The sequence below is a fragment of the Ranitomeya imitator genome, chromosome 4 (genome assembly GCF_032444005.1).
Source record: "Ranitomeya imitator isolate aRanImi1 chromosome 4, aRanImi1.pri, whole genome shotgun sequence".
In the NCBI taxonomy this organism is placed as follows: Eukaryota; Metazoa; Chordata; class Amphibia; order Anura; family Dendrobatidae; genus Ranitomeya; species Ranitomeya imitator.
This window is the reverse complement of record NC_091285.1, coordinates 24,453,532-24,472,104: the sequence shown is the minus strand read 5'-3', so window position 1 is coordinate 24,472,104 and position 18,573 is coordinate 24,453,532. Positions and strand designations below refer to the sequence as shown.

Below are 18,573 nucleotides of genomic sequence, written 5' to 3'. Positions count from 1 at the left end.
TTACACAAGTCTGGAATGGTGGCCTGAACAAAAGGTGAAGAAGCCTCAACTTCAATATCATCATAAGAAACGTTGTCTTGAGTTTACAAAAAAATATAAAAAGTGGACAGAAGATGATTGGAAACTGGTAATTCGGAGCAATGGAGATGAAAGTCAATAGACCAGGCTCTGATGGGTGCAAATGGGTCTGGAAGAAACTAGGGAAAAAGGGGCTAAAGGATCAAGAGATTGAAGGAACTGTCAAGTTCGGTGGAGGAAGCCTGATGATATGGGGTTGTTTCACAGCCAAAGGCGTTGGACACTTGACCAGGATCGATGGTGGTCTCAATGCTGAGCTATATGTGTGTGTCCTACAAGATGAGTTACTTTGTACACTCAAGTACTATAGGGAAGAAAAGGACGACATAGTGTTCCAGCAGCACAACGACCAGAAGCATACATCAAGATTGGAGAAGAAATATCTCAATAACAATGAAGTAGAAGGGCTGGATTGTCCTCACAGTCTCCAGACCTCAACCCAATCCAACACTTGTGGTAGAGTTGAAGAAAATGCTGTATACAGACCCAAGTGAGGCGACCAGTAGGCACCAACATGGGGAACGTGTAGAAGAGACCTGGGATCTGATATTGGTCGAGACTTGTTTGATTCTGACCAAAAGCAGCCCAGAAGGATTCAGGCCGTGGTGAAAGCCAAAAGGTGGATTTACAAAATACTAACACAATAATAATTAAAATTTAGATTCTTAGGAACAAAACATTAACAATGCAGTGACATGACAAGAATGTGCATAACTAATCATATGCTAAGTATCTGCAAGTCAGGTTTATGTATGAGATAGCCAAGATGGTTGTCTGTAAAATGATGGTGGTGTCACCTCCAATGCAGTAGTGGATGGTGAGATATGGAGCCTGAAAGTCAGAAGTTCAAAACATCGTTACGTGTATGTATAATACACATGAAATCCGGAAAATATAGTAATCGACTCGAATGGATTGTATTCTACACGATGTATGTCCTCCGCATTGTGGAAGTGCCGGCAGCTTCCCTCCTCATCAAGAACAAGTGGTGATCCCTGCGTGCAAGTCCGGACCCAACCAGGGGGGACATGTCGCCTCATCCTAAAACACATTCATTTTTATGTAAATGCAAGTCAACTAGCCATACTGGACACTCCAGTTAATTAAAAACAGAAGACGAACAGAGTAATAAACTCCATTTGTTTTTCTAGGCGGGCTGCCAGGGCCTGGAAGGCTTCCAAAGCGACCAGCTGGTAAATAGGATATGTGCACAGCAGGGCGCCAATACTCTGTAGAGTGTAAACAGATGGAATCAATAGAGAAAGACAAGTTAGAGCGCGCGCCTGCCGGAATACTGCCGGAATACCGCCGGAACGCACAACCTCACTGTCTAGATACTTATCCTGTTCCAGTTCATTTAGTAGCGAATGTCTCTTGATATCTGCTCATCTGTGTCTTTTTTTTTTTTTTCATCTTCTTCGTCTTTCTTCTACAATGACAATTTTCAAGACAATAACACACAAAAAAAAGAAAACAAAAGCTAACAATAACCAATCTTCTTGTCCCCCCGGACGACTTGTTTGACCCTTTCGCACACTTAGGTGTTGGCCTGTCACTGATCTAACTGCTCGCGAAGGGTTCGTGTGACCAGTTGAGCCGTGCCGCTTCCGGGAGAAGATGTCGATAAAATGGCCCCTCCTGGGAGCAATTTTTTTCCCCCGCTTTGATTGCCCGCTTCATAGTGTTATGTAAATGTCGGGTGCGCAAAGGAGTGCCGGGAGCCCGTAACGGGGCCGTAAACTCCGAGAGATGGTGGTCGACTTTCAAAGTCAGTCAAAGGACAAGGAATTCGTTTAGTGGTTAATAGAGCAGAGGGTTATAGTTTTACCAAGAGTTTTGGGGTATTTTTTAAAAGGATTTAGTCTTTGCCAGGATGACTTTATAACAATGCTGTTTGATGTTGTAAGGGTGGCCATGTTGGTGAGGTGACCCACAGTTTTTGATGAGGTGCAGCATGGCTCCCAAATTCACAAAATTCAGTAGAGTAATCATGCTGTCGCAGGACATAATGCCCTCTGGGGCATATTGGTCATGATTGGGGAAGTTGGCTAGCACAGTGGCTGTTATTGGGGATTATGGCTGGCATCGGAGCACAGTGGCTGTTATTGGGCTCAATGGTTAGCAATGGGGCACAGTGGCTGTTATTGGAGTCAATGGCTAGCACCGGAGCACAGTGGCTGTTATTGGGGTGAATGGCTAGCACCGGAGCACAGTGGCTGTTATTGAGGACTATGACTAGGAGCGGGCACAGTGGCTGTTATTGGGGACTATGACTAGCACCAGAGCACAGTGGCTGTTATTGGGGACTATGACTAGCACCGGAGCACAGTGGCTGTTAATTGGGGACTATGACTAGGAGCGGGCACAGTGGCTGTTATTGGGGACTATGACTAGCACCAGAGCACAGTGGCTGTTATTGGGGACTATGACTAGCACCGGAGCACAGTGGCTGTTAATTGGGGACTATGACTAGGAGCGGGCACAGTGGCTGTTAATTGGGGACTATGACTAGGAGCGGGCACAGTGGCTGTTATTGGGGACTATGACTAGCACCAGAGCACAGTGGCTGTTATTGGGGACTATGACTAGCAGCGGGCACAGTGGCTGTTATTGGGGACTATGACTAGCAGCGGGCACAGTGGCTGTTATTGGGGACTATGACTAGCAGCGGAGCGCAGTGGCTGTTATTGAGGACTATGACTAGCACCAGAGCACAGTGGCTGTTATTGGGGACTATGACTAGCAGCGGGCACAATGGCTGTTATTGGGGACTATGACTAGCACCAGAGCACAGTGGCTGTTATTGAGGACTATGATTAGCAGCGGAGCACAGTGGCTGTTATTGGTGACTATGACTAGTAGTGGAGCACGGTGGCTGTTATTGGTGACTATGACTAGCAGCGGGCACAATGGCTGTTATTGGGGACTATGACTAGCAGTGGAGCACGGTGGCTGTTATTGGGGACTATGACTAGCAGCGGAGCGCAGTGGCTGTTATTGAGGACTATGACTAGCAGCGGAGCACAGTGGCTGTTATTGGTGACTATGACTAGCAGCGGGCACAATGGCTGTTATTGGGGACTATGACTAGCAGCGGAGCACAGTGGCTGTTATTGGTGACTATGACTAGCAGCGGGCACAATGGCTGTTATTGGGGACTATGACTAGCAGTGGAGCACGGTGGCTGTTATTGGGGACTATGACTAGCAGCGGAGCGCAGTGGCTGTTATTGAGGACTATGACTAGCAGCGGGCACAGTGGCTGTTATTGGGGACTATGACTAGCAGCGGGCACAATGGCTGTTATTGGGGACTATGACTAGCAGCGGAGCACAGTGGCTGTTATTGAGGACTATGACTAGCACCGGAGCACAGTTGCTGTTATTGAGGACTATGACTAGCACCAGAGCACAGTGGCTGTTATTGAGGACTATGACTAGCAGCGGAGCACAGTGGCTGTTATTGAGGACTATGACTTGCAGCGGAGCACAGTGGCTGTTATTGAGGACTATGACTAGCAGCGGGCACAGTGGCTGTTATTGGGGACTATTACTAGCAGCGGAGCACAGTGGCTGTTATTGGGGACTATGACTAGCAGCGGAGCGCAGTGGCTGTTATTGAGGACTATGACTAGCAGCAGAGCACAGTGGCTGTTATTGGGGACTATGACTAGCAGCGGAGCGCAGTGGCTGTTATTGGGGACTATGACTAGCAGCGGAGCGCAGTGGCTGTTATTGAGGACTATGACTAGCACCGGAGCACAGTGGCTGTTATTGGGGTGAATGGCTAGCACCGGAGCACAGTGGCTGTTATTGGGGACTATGACTAGCAGCAGGCACAGTGGCTGTTATTGGGGACTATGACTAGCAGCGGAGCGCAGTGGCTGTTATTGAGGACTATGACTAGCACCGGAGCACAGTGGCTGTTATTGGGGACTATGACTAGCAGCAGGCACTGTGGCTGTTACCATGGGGTTGTGGCTATTATTAGGCAGCTTAAGACTAGTACTGGGACACAGTGTAGTGGATTTATGGTTGTTATTGGGGGACCATGGCTTTTCGGCTGGGGTAGTATGGCTGTTTCTGTGGGCCACAGTGGTTACCATTGTTATATGGGACTATGGCTGTCATCAGGGCACAGTTGCTGTTTCTTGGGGCATTGTATTATAAGCGGATCTTTGGCTAGACCCTGGGCACATTAGGGTTGACATTGTGGGACTATTTTTTTCTATTGGTTGACTGTGGATGTTATTATGGGACCAAGGGCTAGCACTGGGGGACAATGTCTATTATTGGGAGCATCATGGCTGTTATTGGGGGACTATTGATAGCATTGGGACACAGCTGGGGCACTTTGGGTACCACATCTACACATCTGTCTATAATGGACGGCGACCGTTGAAGTCATTAGAGCGGTCGGGCTCTTGAGGTTCGTGATATTCAGGTTGCTCGGTTGGTTCTCCTCCCCAGGTATTTGGCAGTGTGGTGGTATAAGTAGGTGAGGTGTAGTGATAACCCTGGTGTATACCATATGATGGAGTTCTTGAAAATCCAGGTTCTACTTGTGAAGACCCAGCTGGTACAGGGAGTCTTGCATACAATTCTCCTTGGGGAAAAAAATCCAAATTAAGTCTCCTCCAGGATGAAGGAAACGGTCTCGTTAGTGCCATCTATAGTTTGTTACCATGAGAAGCAGTTGATGTCTTTTGGTAGGTCCCGGTCTTCCTTGCGGAGATCCAGATGACCTCAATTCTGATGTTTAACTTTCTTCCGCCAACAGATATCCAATAATCTGAAAAACTTCGTCAGGTCCTGTCGGCTCTTCGATTACAATCAGAACGGGCAGATCCAGAAACATGAGCTCCGACGTGTCCTAGAAAATTATTGCTTCAAGATGAAAAATGTTGAGTACGAGAAGTAAGCGTGATGAGCCTCTAGACATTAGCATCCGGATGCCATTTTTGACCACTCTCTTCTTCTAGTGATCTTAAAGGGGTATTTTGGTAACAATTCTAGGATAAGTGATGCCTTTCGGATCAGTGGGACTACCACCGATTTCCAGGTGGTAGCGTTTACTGTCTGGAGAGGTGGGAAAGCATCTAAGTTGTCAGAAGGTAGATCACAGAGGACGTGCTATGTCAGATTAAAGGGAAAGAGGCAGAAGAGAATACAAGGCAGAGCTGTAGAGAAGGGGAAGTCTGAAAATGCTCTACCCATTTCTCATCTCAGGGAGAAGAGAGATGGTTATGCGCAGCGTTTACTGTCTGGAGAGGTGGGAAAGCATCTAAGTTGTCAGAGAATATAGATCATACAGGACGTATTATGTCAGAGTAAGGGGAAAGAGGGAGGAGAGAATACAAGTCTGAGATTAAAAGTTAGGTATCTACAAACTGCAAATGAAGGCATCTGAAAATGAATGAAGATTGCACCTTGAAACTTGACACAACTTTTTTTTTTAACTCAAGGTAACTTATTTAAGGATGTGTGCACATAGATTTTTTTTGAAGTGGTGAAAAACAACACTCCAAAAAATTCCCCAGTATGAAACCTAAGAGTATGTTCAGACTATGTTTTTTTTCCAGTGTTTTTTGAATGGTACCGTACCGAAAAAAAATGCTGAAAAAAAGTACCGACAAAACACTTTTTAGAATACTTTCAGAGGAGAGTCATGACCAAGCGAGCACTCCCTCAAAAGTACGAATAGCCTCCATATTTCCCTTGTTCTGGTTTACAAAAAAAAATGCCCAAACCCCTTTTGTATAATAAAACGCATCTCTTACAGACGCCATTAATAAACCCGCATACTAAGTGGAAATAAAAACACATCTGCCGCTCAAGTTCAGGCGAAACGCTGAGATATTTCACAGATCATCACTTAGACGGAGGCACGGGGTTTATATCCGGCACGCCGCCGAGAGCAGAAAGTTACCCCTTGGACGAAGCAAGGGCGGATACTAAAGGCATACGTTATCGTGACCGGACGTTGTCCATGACACGGTACATAAATACCCAGCGTCTGACGCCGAGAACCCCTGTTCCCCGGCCAAAATCCCGCCGGCATTATGAAATTAGGAAGGCAATAACCCAGCGCCGTGTTTTATTTTCGCACTAAACCCAACTTGTTTTTTTTTTTTTTCACCGCGATCTTAAAAAACAGCTTAGATCCTAAAATTTAATTTGTATCCATTCCGGAATCACATAAGCAGTAAATTATAATTAACGTCCGCACGGTTTTCAATTAAACGGCAAAAGGTTTAAAAAGAGCGATGGTGGTGGTGGTAGTAGTGTCGGAGGGGGACGACGGCGCTACCGCGATACAAGCCAGTGCACGCAGGAATAAAGAGAGGAGCGAAGGCGCTGTAACTTTTCATGTCAGTAATAAAGAAACGCTCGCATGTGGGGCAATAAAATAAAAAAAAATGAAAAATACAATATATGGAAATATACGAAGGAAAGAAAAATGGGACATTAAAGAAAGTCTATGGTGAACAATAGTAATAATGTGGGATGAAATGAAGGAACAGAATCACAACATAAGAGGAGATGGATATAGTTTGGGGATTGACTGTAGGCGATGAATGGTGCACCCACCCTCCTTGTCAGATTGGGGGCATATACATTCCTCGACTCTGGAAACCTTTTGTGCAAAAGAGGGTTAATCCAAAAGAGGTGATCCTATACAGCTGAGACAAGGTGGAGAGATGGGCCGGTGTGCACGTCCATGTCGCTTTATAAGTCTCCATAACTCCCATAGATTCTAGTGGCAAGGGACATGTACGTGTGTTACCACCTAATCTATTGGCGGAAAACAGTACATGGGATAGAAGAAAAAAGCAGAAAAAGTAGCACAGGTAAATAACAGCATAAAATCTGTGGTCCAGGTGGAGATGAGTACAGTATATGTAGTACAGGTACTATGAGTAGAGAGTAGTAAAGTACATGTAATACAAGTAGTGAACAGTGAGGACAGGTAGAGACAGGACATGTAGTGTAGATAGTCAGCAGAACAATATACATACTCTATAGATAGAGAGCAGGTTAGTACAGGTAGGTAAGAATACAGGTAGAGAACAGTACAGTACATGCAATTACAGGTGGAGACTGGTACAGTACATGTAGTGCAGGTACAAAGCACTGTAGTATGAGTAGAGAGTAGTACAGTACATGTAGTACAAGTGGTGAACAGTACATAGAAGACAGGTAGATTATAATACAGGTTGAGTACAGTACATGTATTGTAGATAGAGACCAGTACAATATGCATACTCTATAGAGAGCAGTACGGTACATGTAGTACAGGTAGAGAACGGTTACAGTACAGGTAGAGGATAGTGATGACCGAGCATGCTCGTGCGTTAAGAGTGTCTTCAGCATGCTCAAATACTATGTTCGAATCCCCAAGGCTGCATGTCTCGCTGCTGTTCGGCAGACGCAACACATGCAGGGATTGTCTGCTTGTTATGCAATCCATACATGCATTGCGGCTGATGAACAGCAGCAAGACATGCAGCCGCTGGGACTCAAACTTGTAGAAAAGGTGGAGAGTGGTACAGTACATGTAGGACAGGTGGAGAGCGGTACAGTATGTGTAGGACAGGTGGAGAGCGGTACAGTACATGTAGGACAGATGGAGAGCGGTACAGTACATGTTGGAAAGGTGGAGAGTGGTACAGTACATGTAGGACAGGTGTAGAGCGGTACAGTATGTGTAGGACAGGTGGAAAGCCGTACAGTACATGTAGGACAGGTGGAGAGGGGTACAGTACATGTAGGACAGGTGGAGAGCGGTACAGTATGTGTAGAACAGGTGGAGAGCGGTACAGTACATGTAGAACATATGGAGTGCTACAGTACATGTTGGAAAGGTGGAGAGCGGTACAGTAGATATAGTACAGGTGGAGTGTGGTACAGTACATATAGTACAGGTGGAGCACAGTACAGTAGATATAGCACAGGTGGAGTGTGGTACAGTACATATAGTACAGGGGAGTGCGGTACAGTACATATAGTACAGGTGGAGTGTGGTACAGTACACATAGAACAGGTGGAGTGTGGTGCAGTACATTTAGTACAGGTGGAGCACAGTACAGTACATATCGAACACGTGGAGTGTGGTACAGTACATATAGTACAGGAGGAGCACGGTATACTACAGGAGGAGCGCGGTACAGTACATATAGTATAGGGGAGTGCGGTACAGTACATATAGTACAGGTGGAGCACGGTACAGTACATATAGAACAGGTGGAGTGTGGTAAGTACATATAGCACAAGAGGAGCGCGGTATAGTACAGGAGGAGCGCGGTGCATTACATATAGTACAGGGGAGTGCGGTACAGTACACAGTACAGGTGGAGCACGGTACAGTACATATAGTACAGGTGAGTGTGGTACAGTACATATAGAACAGGTGGAGTGTGGTACAGTACATGTAGTACAGGTGGAGCACAGTACAGTACATATAGAACAGGTGAAGTGTGGTACAGTACATATAGTACAGAAGGAGCGCAGTATAGTACAGGAGGCGCGCGGTACAGTACATATAGTACAGGCGGAGTGTGGTACAGTACATGTAGTACAGATGGAGTGTGGAACAGTACACATAGAACAGGTGGAGTGTGGTACAGTACATGTAGTACAGATGGAGTACAGTACATATAGAACAGGTGGAGTGTGGTACAGTACATGAGGAGCGCGGTATAGTCCAAGAGGAGCGCGGTACATTACATATATTACAGGGGAGTGCGGTACATTACATATAGTACAGGTGGAGTGTGGTACAGTACACATAGAACAGGTGGAGTGTGGTACAGTACATATAGTACAGGTGGAGTGTGGTACAGTACACATAGAACAGGTGGAGTGTGGTACAGTACATGTAGTACAGATGGAGTACAGTACATATAGAACAGGTGGAGTGTGGTACAGTACATGAGGAGCGCGGTATAGTCCAAGAGGAGCGCGGTACATTACATATAGTACAGGGGAGTGCGGTACAGTACATATAGTACAGGTGGAGTGTGGTACAGTACACATAGAACAGGTGGAGTGTGGTACAGTACATGTAGTACAGGTGGAGCACAGTACAGTACATATAGAACAGGTGGAGTGTGGTACAGTACATATAGTACAGGAGGAGTGCGGTATAGTACAGGAGGAGCACGATACAGTACATATAGTATAGGGGAGTGCGGTACAGTACATATAGTACAGGAGGAGCGCGGTCTAGTACAGGAGGAGCACGATACAGTACATATAGTATAGGGGAGTGTGGTACAGTACATATAGTACAGGTGGAGCACAGTACAGTACATATAGAACAGGTGGAGTGTGGTACAGTACCTATAGTACAGGAGGAGCGCGGTATAGTACAGGAGGAGCGCGGTACAGTGCATATAGTACATGGGAGTGCGGTACAGTACATATAGTACAGGTGGAGCACGGTACAGTACATATAGTATAGGGGAGTGTGGTACAGTACATATAGTACAGGTGGAGCACAGTACAGTACATATAGAACAGGTGGAGTGTGGTACAGTACATATAGTACAGGAGGAGCGCGGTATAGTACAGGAGGAGCACGATACAGTACATATAGTACATGGGAGTGCGGTACAGTACATATAGTACTGGTGGAGCACGGTACAGTACATATAGTACAGGTGGAGCACATGCACACTGTAGATAGGGCAGTATATTGCTGCAGCCCCTGTGATGACGCTTTGCAGTTGTCTCCTCACTGATGGTGACACATTTCCTCGCTCGCTTTGCGCTCCGGACGCTCCATATCGACCCCTTGGAGGGTGAATCTTAGATGAAGCCTTTTGTACAAAGTTCATTATTTATTACGCTCACTTATATAGCGCCATCTTATTCTGCAGCGCTTTACAAACATCATCATCATTGTCCCCATCGGGGCTCACAACCTACAGTCCCTAGCGGTGAGTCCTTGGCATGTTGGAGTTGCCATCTAGCCCTGGCCTCTGGCCCTCGTGTACGGCCGGTGACCCCCTGGACCTTCTTCTTATGTCCTGTGCACATACGACCTGACCATTATAAGCTGTCTTTATAACGTCTACTCGCTTTTCTCAGATTCTGGAGCCATTACTGTATCGGTAAGAAGCACACGCTGGACTACAAGGAGCTGCTGAGAAATCTCGGCGTCAGTGTAGAACGGCAGAGCGGACCCGGGCAGGAGAACGTCGCACAAGGTGACTCAATTCGTCGTGTGATTAGTTGGTTTCCTTAAAGGGGTTGTGCAAGGTTTGAACAATGCATGCCAGATGTCTTCTACTGCAGCACTGTATAGAAGGGGGCTGGCTGATTGCCCATTTCAATGTAAAGCCGGAGCCCTTTCTTGTTGCAGTCTATGTATAGAAGGGGGCTGGCTGATTTCTCATTTCACTACTGAAACCAACCCCCTTCCCTGTTACAGCCCATATATAGAAGGGGACTGGTTGACTGCTCATTTTTATAGAAAAGCCAGTGCCCTTTACTGTCGTATCCTATGTATAGAATGGGGCTGATGGTTGCTCATTTGAATAGAAAAACCAGTGCCCTTTTCTGTTGTTCACAATGTAAAGAAGGGGGCTGACTTGCTGCTTGTTTCAATACTAAAGCCAGTGCCCTTTACCGTTGTTTCTCATGCATAGAAGGGGGTTGGCTGAAAGAAGGGGGGTGGTTGAATCCTCGTTTTGTTGCGGCCCATGTATAGAAGGGGGCTGGCTGACAGCTTATTTCAGTAGTAAAGCCAGGTTCCTTTACTTTTCTGTCCAATGTATAGAAGGCCATTTCAATAATAAATCCAGACCCCTTTTCATTTGCAGGCGATGTACAGAAGGGGGCTGGCTGGTTGCCCATTTCAGTAGCAAAACCAGCCCCCTTCTCTGTCACAGAAACCCACCAAAAATTTTGTTCAAAAAAATTAAGCAAAATCAATCTAAATAATTACAAAATATTCAATTTTATTAACACATAATATACCATAACACCATAAAAAATAGTGATAGGAAGAAAATACTAAAAATGTAATAAATAATTCCAATATAGAAAATAAGAGGGGGACCGGGACTGGAGCTTTTAGCCGACGATCGTTAATTTAAGCAGATTTACCAACATGTGTACAAACCCCTATAGTCGAGCTCCTTATATACGTCTTATAGTCCTATAAGGACCGGTGCCGTTATGGGGGGGGCTGATAACCCCACGTTTGCTGAGTCTGAAAAATAACACTTTCTGCTGCTTATTCCTGTTTTTTCCCCTGTCCATTATTTTCATGGAATCCGCTTCTCCTCCGATAAAGTGAGTGCTCGCGTGTTTCTAGTACTTGTTCTACTTCTTACTTTATTATTGTATTTGTTGTTATTTGTGTTACATTTGCTTCGTTTTGGTCAACTGTTAAAGTGAACCGTCCCCTTTTATAGGAAGAAGTGACTGACATCTCTACGGAGAGTGTTTAGTCCTTTATGGCTCCTGATAATATATCTGTTGTGTTCTCGTTACCAATTTATGCTTCTTTTATGTTAGTTTTTAACGAACTCTTTACCTCCATGCTTGTGCGTAAGCAGTCCCTATATAAAAATAGAATAAAAGTTCATCAGCACAGAAATTCGGATCCATTTCGCTATGCAGCGACAAGCAGAAAGCAGTAAAGCTTTGTGAGAACCCCTTTTAGAAGCATAATGGGGACATTCAGAGTTGTCATCCAGCTAAAAAATTCCTTAAAGGGTTATATTCCCTTCTTCATAAATTGATATTTTCGGATAGTTATTGTAAAAACAATCAATTTTGCAATTTACTGCATGTTAAAATTTTCAGCCGTTCTCGAGATATTTACACTTGTCTTTCGTTTCCACAGTTCGTTGCCTGGGAGATCGACCACCGCTGTTAGAAAGTAGAACATGTAAATTGTTTACAAGTTCTTTCCTCTTTTGTAAGTGCTGTTTCGAAGCAGGCTGAGATCTCTGGAGCACGCAATAACCTCTTGATCTCTCGCAATAACCTCCTGATCTAGGCCAGCTTCAGTTTTCAGCGCAGTGCTTAAATGCTAGACAGCAGAGGTGGTCGGTCTCCAAGGCAACAAGCTGTTAACAAAAGGAAAATGTTAATATCTCAAGAACGGCTGCAAATTTTAAGAAGCAGTAAATTGCAAAAGTGCTTGTTTTTACAAGCTCTATCCAATACGATATCCATCTGTGAAGATAGGATTAACCCTTTAATACATGTAGTTGGTCCCTATAATAAAGTCATTACCTTTACTGATGGGTTCACTTTAACATGTAGACTGTAGCTGGCACGCCTGTGTCCTAAAACAGGTGATACCCTACAACTTTATAAGATCGGACCTTTGAGGTGTTGCCATTCTTTTCATGCATTTTGCTTTGAATGTGGACTGTATATAAAAAAAAAAACATTTTTTTTTTCTAATTTACAATGTTTCTCAACAGCATTAAACTGGGAGGCGACCAAGATACAACGGGAGAAGCAGAAAAGGTGGAGATCACCATCTGTATCCAATGCGTTTAACCCTGAGGAGTGCACATTGGAGGACCTCGAAGGGATTTTCAGGAAAAAGGTAATAAAAAAAAATATATCTATTAAACCACTAGACACTAGGACACCAGGGGTAATATTTTTGTCTCCACCAGGTATCAGACTTATTATTTATCACGGACTAAACACCAAAGATGAAAAAAATACAGTAAATCTCCACTATTGGGTTCCAGAAATTATTTCCCCAATTTAATTTCTACAAAACACTAAGGATATTATTAAAAAAAACACTAAACACCAGGGATGGTGTTGTTAGGCTTGGAGAACGTGAAGGATATTATCAGTATCCCAAAAGGCACCATGAATAATATTAAACTCCTAGACAGGAAGAATAATACTGTTATTGGTACATTAGACTTGAAGGATATTATCAGTAATGTAGACACTAGAGATATTATTGAACCCCTAATAACCAGGGATAATATTATTGATACATGAGACTCAAAGGGTATTATCAGTATCTCAAAAAGACACCAGGAATAATATTGTACTCCTAGACACCAGGGATAATATCGAACCCCTAGACACCAGGGATAATATCGAACCCCTAGACACCAGGGATAATATCGAACCCCTAGACACCAGGGATAATATCGAACCCCTAGACACCAGGGATAATATCGAACCCCTAGACACCATGGATAATATCGAACCCCTAAACATCAGGGATAATATTGAGCCCCTAGACACCAGGGATAACATTGAACCCCTAGACACCATGGATAATATCGAACCCCTAAACATCAGGGATAATATTGAGCCCCTAGACACCAGGGATAACATTGAACCCCTAGACACCAGGGATAATATCGAGCCCCTAGACACTAGGGATAATATTGAGCCCCTAGACACCAGGGATAATATTGAGCCCCTAGACACCAGGGATAATATCGAGCCCCTAGACACCAGGTATAATATTGAGCCCCTAGACACCAGGGATAATATCGAACCCCTAGACACCAGGTGTAATATTGAGCCCCTAGACACCAGGGATAATATCGAACCCCTAGACACCAGGGATAATATTGAGCCCCTAGACACCATGGATAATATCGAACCCCTAGACCCCAGGGATAATATTGAGCCCCTAGACACCATGGATAATATCGAACCCCTAGACATTAATATTGAACCCCTAGACACCAGGGATAATATCGAGCCCCTAGAGACCATGGATAATATCGAACCCCTAGACACTAGGGATAATATCGAGCCTCTAGACACCAGGGATAATATCGAGCCTCTAGACACCAGGGATAATATTGAGCCTCTAGACACCAGGGATAATATCGAGCCTCTAGACACCAGGGATAATATCGAGCCTCTAGACACCATGGATAATATTGAACCCCTAGACACCAGGGATAATATCGAGCCTCTAGACACCATGGATAATATTGAACCCCTAGACACCAGGGATGATATCGAACCTCTAGACACCAGGGATAATATCGAGCCTCTAGACACCAGGGATAATATCGAGCCTCTAGACACCAGGGATAATATCAAACCCCTAGACACCAGGGATAATATCGAACCTCTAGACACCAGGGATAATATCGAACCTCTAGACACCAGGGATAATATCGAGCCCCTAGACACCAGGGATAATATCGAGCCCCTAGATGCCAGGGATAATATCGAGCCCCTAGACACCAGGGATAATATTGAGCCCTTAGACACCATGGATAATATCGAACCCCTAGACATTAATATTGAACCCCTAGACACCAGGGATAATATCGAGCCCCTAGAGACCATGGATAATATCAAACCCCTAGGCACCGGGATAATATCGAACCCCTAGACACCAGTGATAATATTGAACCCCTAGACACCAAGAATAATATTGAACTAAACACACTAGAATAATATCAGCATGTGTTAACTAGGGACCGTTCCTGTCAGACAAATCTGATCAATTTCTATGAAGAGGTAAGTTCCGGACTGGACCAAGGGAACCCAGTGGATGTAGTGTATATGGACTTTTCAAAAGCTTTTGATACGGTGCCACACAAAAGGTTGATACATAAAATGAGAATAATGGGGATAGGGGAAAATATGTGTAAGTGGGTTAAGAGCTGGCTCAGGGATAGGAAACAAAGGGTGGTTATTAATGGAACACACTCGGACTGGGTAGCGGTTAGCAGTGGGGTACCACAGGGGTCAGTATTGGGCCCTCTTCTTTTTAACATATTTATTAATGACCTTGTAGGGGGCATTCAGAGCAGAATTTCAATATTTGCAGATGACACTAAACTCTGCAGGGTAATTAATACAGAGGAGGACAATTTTATATTACAGGATGATTTATGTAAACTAGAAGCTTGGGCTGATAAATGGCAAATGAGCTTTAATGGGGATAAATGTAAGTTCATGCACTTGGGTAGAAGTAATAAGATGTATAATTATGCGCTTAATTCTAAAACTCTGGGCAAAACCGCCAATGAAAAAGACCTGGGTGTATGGGTGGATGACAAACTCATATTCAGTGGCCAGTGTCAGGCAGCTGCTACAAAGGCAAATAAAATAATGGGATGCATTAAAAGAGGCATAGATGCTCATGAGGAGAACATAATTTTACCTCTATACAAGTCACTAGTTCGACCGCACTTAGAATACTGTGCACAGTTCTGGTCTCCGGTGTTTAAGAAAGACATAGCTGAACTGGAGCGGGTGCAGAGAAGAGCGACCAAGGTTATTAGAGGACTGGGGGGTCTGCAATACCAAGATAGGTTATTACACTTGGGGCTATTTAGTTTGGAAAAACGAAGACTAAGGGGTGATCTTATGTTAATGTATAAATATATGAGGGGACAGTACAAAGACCTTTCTGATGATCTTTTTAATCATAGACCTGAAACCGGGACTAGGGGGCATCCTCTGCGTCTGGAGGAAAGAAGGTTTAAGCATAATAACAGACGCGGATTCTTTACTGTAAGAGCAGTGAGACTATGGAACTCTCTGCCGTATGATGCTGTAATGAGTGATTCATTACTTAAATGTAAGAGGGGACTGGATACCTTTCTGGAAAAGTATAATGTTACAGGGTATATACACTAGATTCCTTGATAGCGCGTTGATCCAGGGAACTAGTCTGATTGCCGTATGTGGAGTCGGGAAGGAATTTTTTTCCCCAATGTGGAGCTTACTCTTTGCCACATGGGTTTTTTTTGCCTTCCTCTGGATCAACATGTTAGGGCATGTTAGGTTAGGCTATGGGTTGAACTAGATGGACTTAACGTCTTCCTTCAACCTTAATAACTATGTTACTATGTAGACACCAGGGATAATATTGATATTGATACATGGGACACAAAGGTTGTTATCAAAAGATATCAAAAGATACCAGGGATGATATTGAACCCCTAGACACCAGGGATAACATTGTTATTGATAAAATAAATATGAAGGACTTTTATCAGTAACTCACAAAATTCAAGGGATAATATTGTTAGTAATAGAATATTATTAAAGATATATAAAATCAGATAAAAATATAAAGATAACCGACATATTATTTTGTCATACTAAACACCAGGGTTAATATTGTTATTGAGACACTAAATATTAAGGATATTATCAGTAACCCACAAGAAACTAGAAAAATATCATGAAATATTAGGCAAGTTAGTATGGATAAGAGCCGATTGATTGAAGACAAACTAGTTTCGCCTCATGGTCTTCAGTGGTTTCGCCTCATGGTCTTCAGTGGTTTCGCCTTATGGTCTTCAGTGGGTAACTTTCAAAATGTGTAGCAGTGAGGCCGGGGTCACACTAGAGAGAAATACGGACGATTGAGAGGCGCAAAAACAAGGCATTGCACTCGGACCAATGTTTCTCTGTGGGGCAGCTTCCATCAGCCGTATATTTCTCGGCTGTATTTAACAGGCTGAGAAATTTGCAGCGTGCTGCGACTGTCAGCGTATTCCTCCAAAAATACGCCAATGAAAGTCTATGGGGGTGAGAAAAATACGGATTACACACGGACCACACCTGTGATAGCGATAAATACGCACTTGTGTCCTATAGAAAAGCCGGCAATTCAGCGCAGTGTACAGTAAAATCACACTGACAGGTTAGAATAGAATGGATCAGAATAAACCATTGCATATCCGTTATATTTTTACGTATTCCTCACATATGCTCCTATTCTGGCACTTAGCCACTCTCTTCCCACTATCCTGTAGTGGTGGGATATGGGGTAATAAGGGGCTAATGTCACCTTGCTATTGTAAGGTGACATTAAGCCTAGTTAATAAAGGAGAGGTGTCAATACGACACCTATCCATTATTAATCCAATAGTAGGAAAGGGTTACAAATACACACACACATTAAGAATAAAGTATTTTAATGAAATAAATAAACACACGAGCTTTTATTATTTTTGTTGTACGCTCAATCCAACTGACAATCCTCGTTCTCCTGTAAAGAAAGGAAAATAAAAAAGCAACAATATCCCGTACTTGTCCGCCGCACAGTCATGTCCCACGCTGTAAATCCATCTGAAGGGGTTAAATACAGTTACAGCCAGGAGCGCTGCTAATTTGACTGCTCCTTGCTGTAAAAGACTGGGGAATGAATGAAATGCAGGGGGCGGAGCTTAGGGCACTTGCGGTGCCGTTACCGAAGCTTATGCCCCCTGGTGGCATAAACTCATTTGAACTGTAGCGTGGGAATTTTTCTGCATATTTTCTCACGCTACAGTTCATATAAGTTTATGCCACCAGGGGGCGCAGCTTCGGTGACGTCACCGCTAGTCACCAAAGCTCCGCCCCCTGCATTTCCTTAATTCCCCAGTCTTTTACAGCCAGGAGCAGCAGCATCAGCACCGCTCCTGGTTGTAAATGAATTTAACCCCTTTGCGATGGATTACTGCATTTTTTTCCAGGACAACGAGGGCTTCGGTTGGATTGAGCGTACAATAAAGATTTTAAAACCTGTGTGTTTCTTTCTTTCATTAAAATACTTTATTCTTAACGTGTGTGCTTATTTTTAACCCTTTCCTACTATTGGATTAATAATGGATAGGTGTCTCATTGACATCTCTCCATTATTAACCAGGCTTAATGTCACCTTACGATAGCAAGGTGACATTAACCCCTTATTACCCCATATCCCACAGCTACAGGGGAATGGGAAGAGAGAGGCTAAGTGCCAGAATAGGCGCATCTTACAGATGTACCTTTTCTGGGGTGGCTGGGGGCAGATGTTTTTAGCCAGGGGGGCAATAATCATGGTTATACGGATGCCATATAGAGGTTTACATGCGCAAAATACGCAGCCACACCTTGTCAACGGATGACATACGGATCAATGTTCAGGGAACATTTCTGCTTATTTGGTCCTGTAAAAAACGGACGGTATTTTTATACGTCGTGCGTGACTCCAGCCTAACTCATAGCATCAATTTGGAATGCAAAAGAATTCAAAACTGCATTCCAAACCGGTTGCTATAGGCAACAGCTCGCAGTTTTCATTCATCTTCCCCAGTTTACTGCTTTTAAGCCTAATCCTTTATAAAGTAAGTAGTAGAAAGAGACCTATGGGGTAAATGAGCCAAAGCATGAGAAATATTCTACCATTATAACTACAGGACAACCCGAAAAATTTGCCTGATCCCATTTTTGACACCCGCCCCCCCCCCCAAAAAAAAATAAATAAATAAATAAATAAAAATAAATCACATTTATTCACACACAAATATATATATATATAGCATTTAGATACATTGCTTGGCTGTGGTGCGGACATATTATAGGAAGCAAATGTGTGTTCAATTAAAGGCAAGTTAATTTCCAATCCTAAAACCATCTGTCGTTGCTTAAGTAAACAGCCGACAGAGAAAAAAAACACTATCCGTGTATGTGTGGCTGTAAGGCAAGTTTTACAATTACATGACGGGCAGATGCTGCTGCACTGGGATTTCATTTTTCATTGTGTC

At 43.9% G+C, this 18,573-nt stretch overlaps 1 protein-coding gene across 2 annotated transcripts in view; it reads left to right on the top strand.

The window, feature by feature from the left end:
• EFCAB6 (EF-hand calcium binding domain 6) overlaps positions 1-18,573 on the top strand; it is a 124,225-nt gene that overhangs the window by 21,540 nt on the left and 84,112 nt on the right. For both annotated transcript variants that reach the window (XM_069763367.1, XM_069763368.1), the window contains exons 6-8: positions 4,857-4,993; positions 10,169-10,287; positions 12,523-12,650. In XM_069763367.1, the coding sequence (XP_069619468.1) occupies positions 4,857-4,993; positions 10,169-10,287; positions 12,523-12,650 (384 nt within the window). The remainder of the gene's footprint in view (positions 1-4,856; positions 4,994-10,168; positions 10,288-12,522; positions 12,651-18,573) is intronic.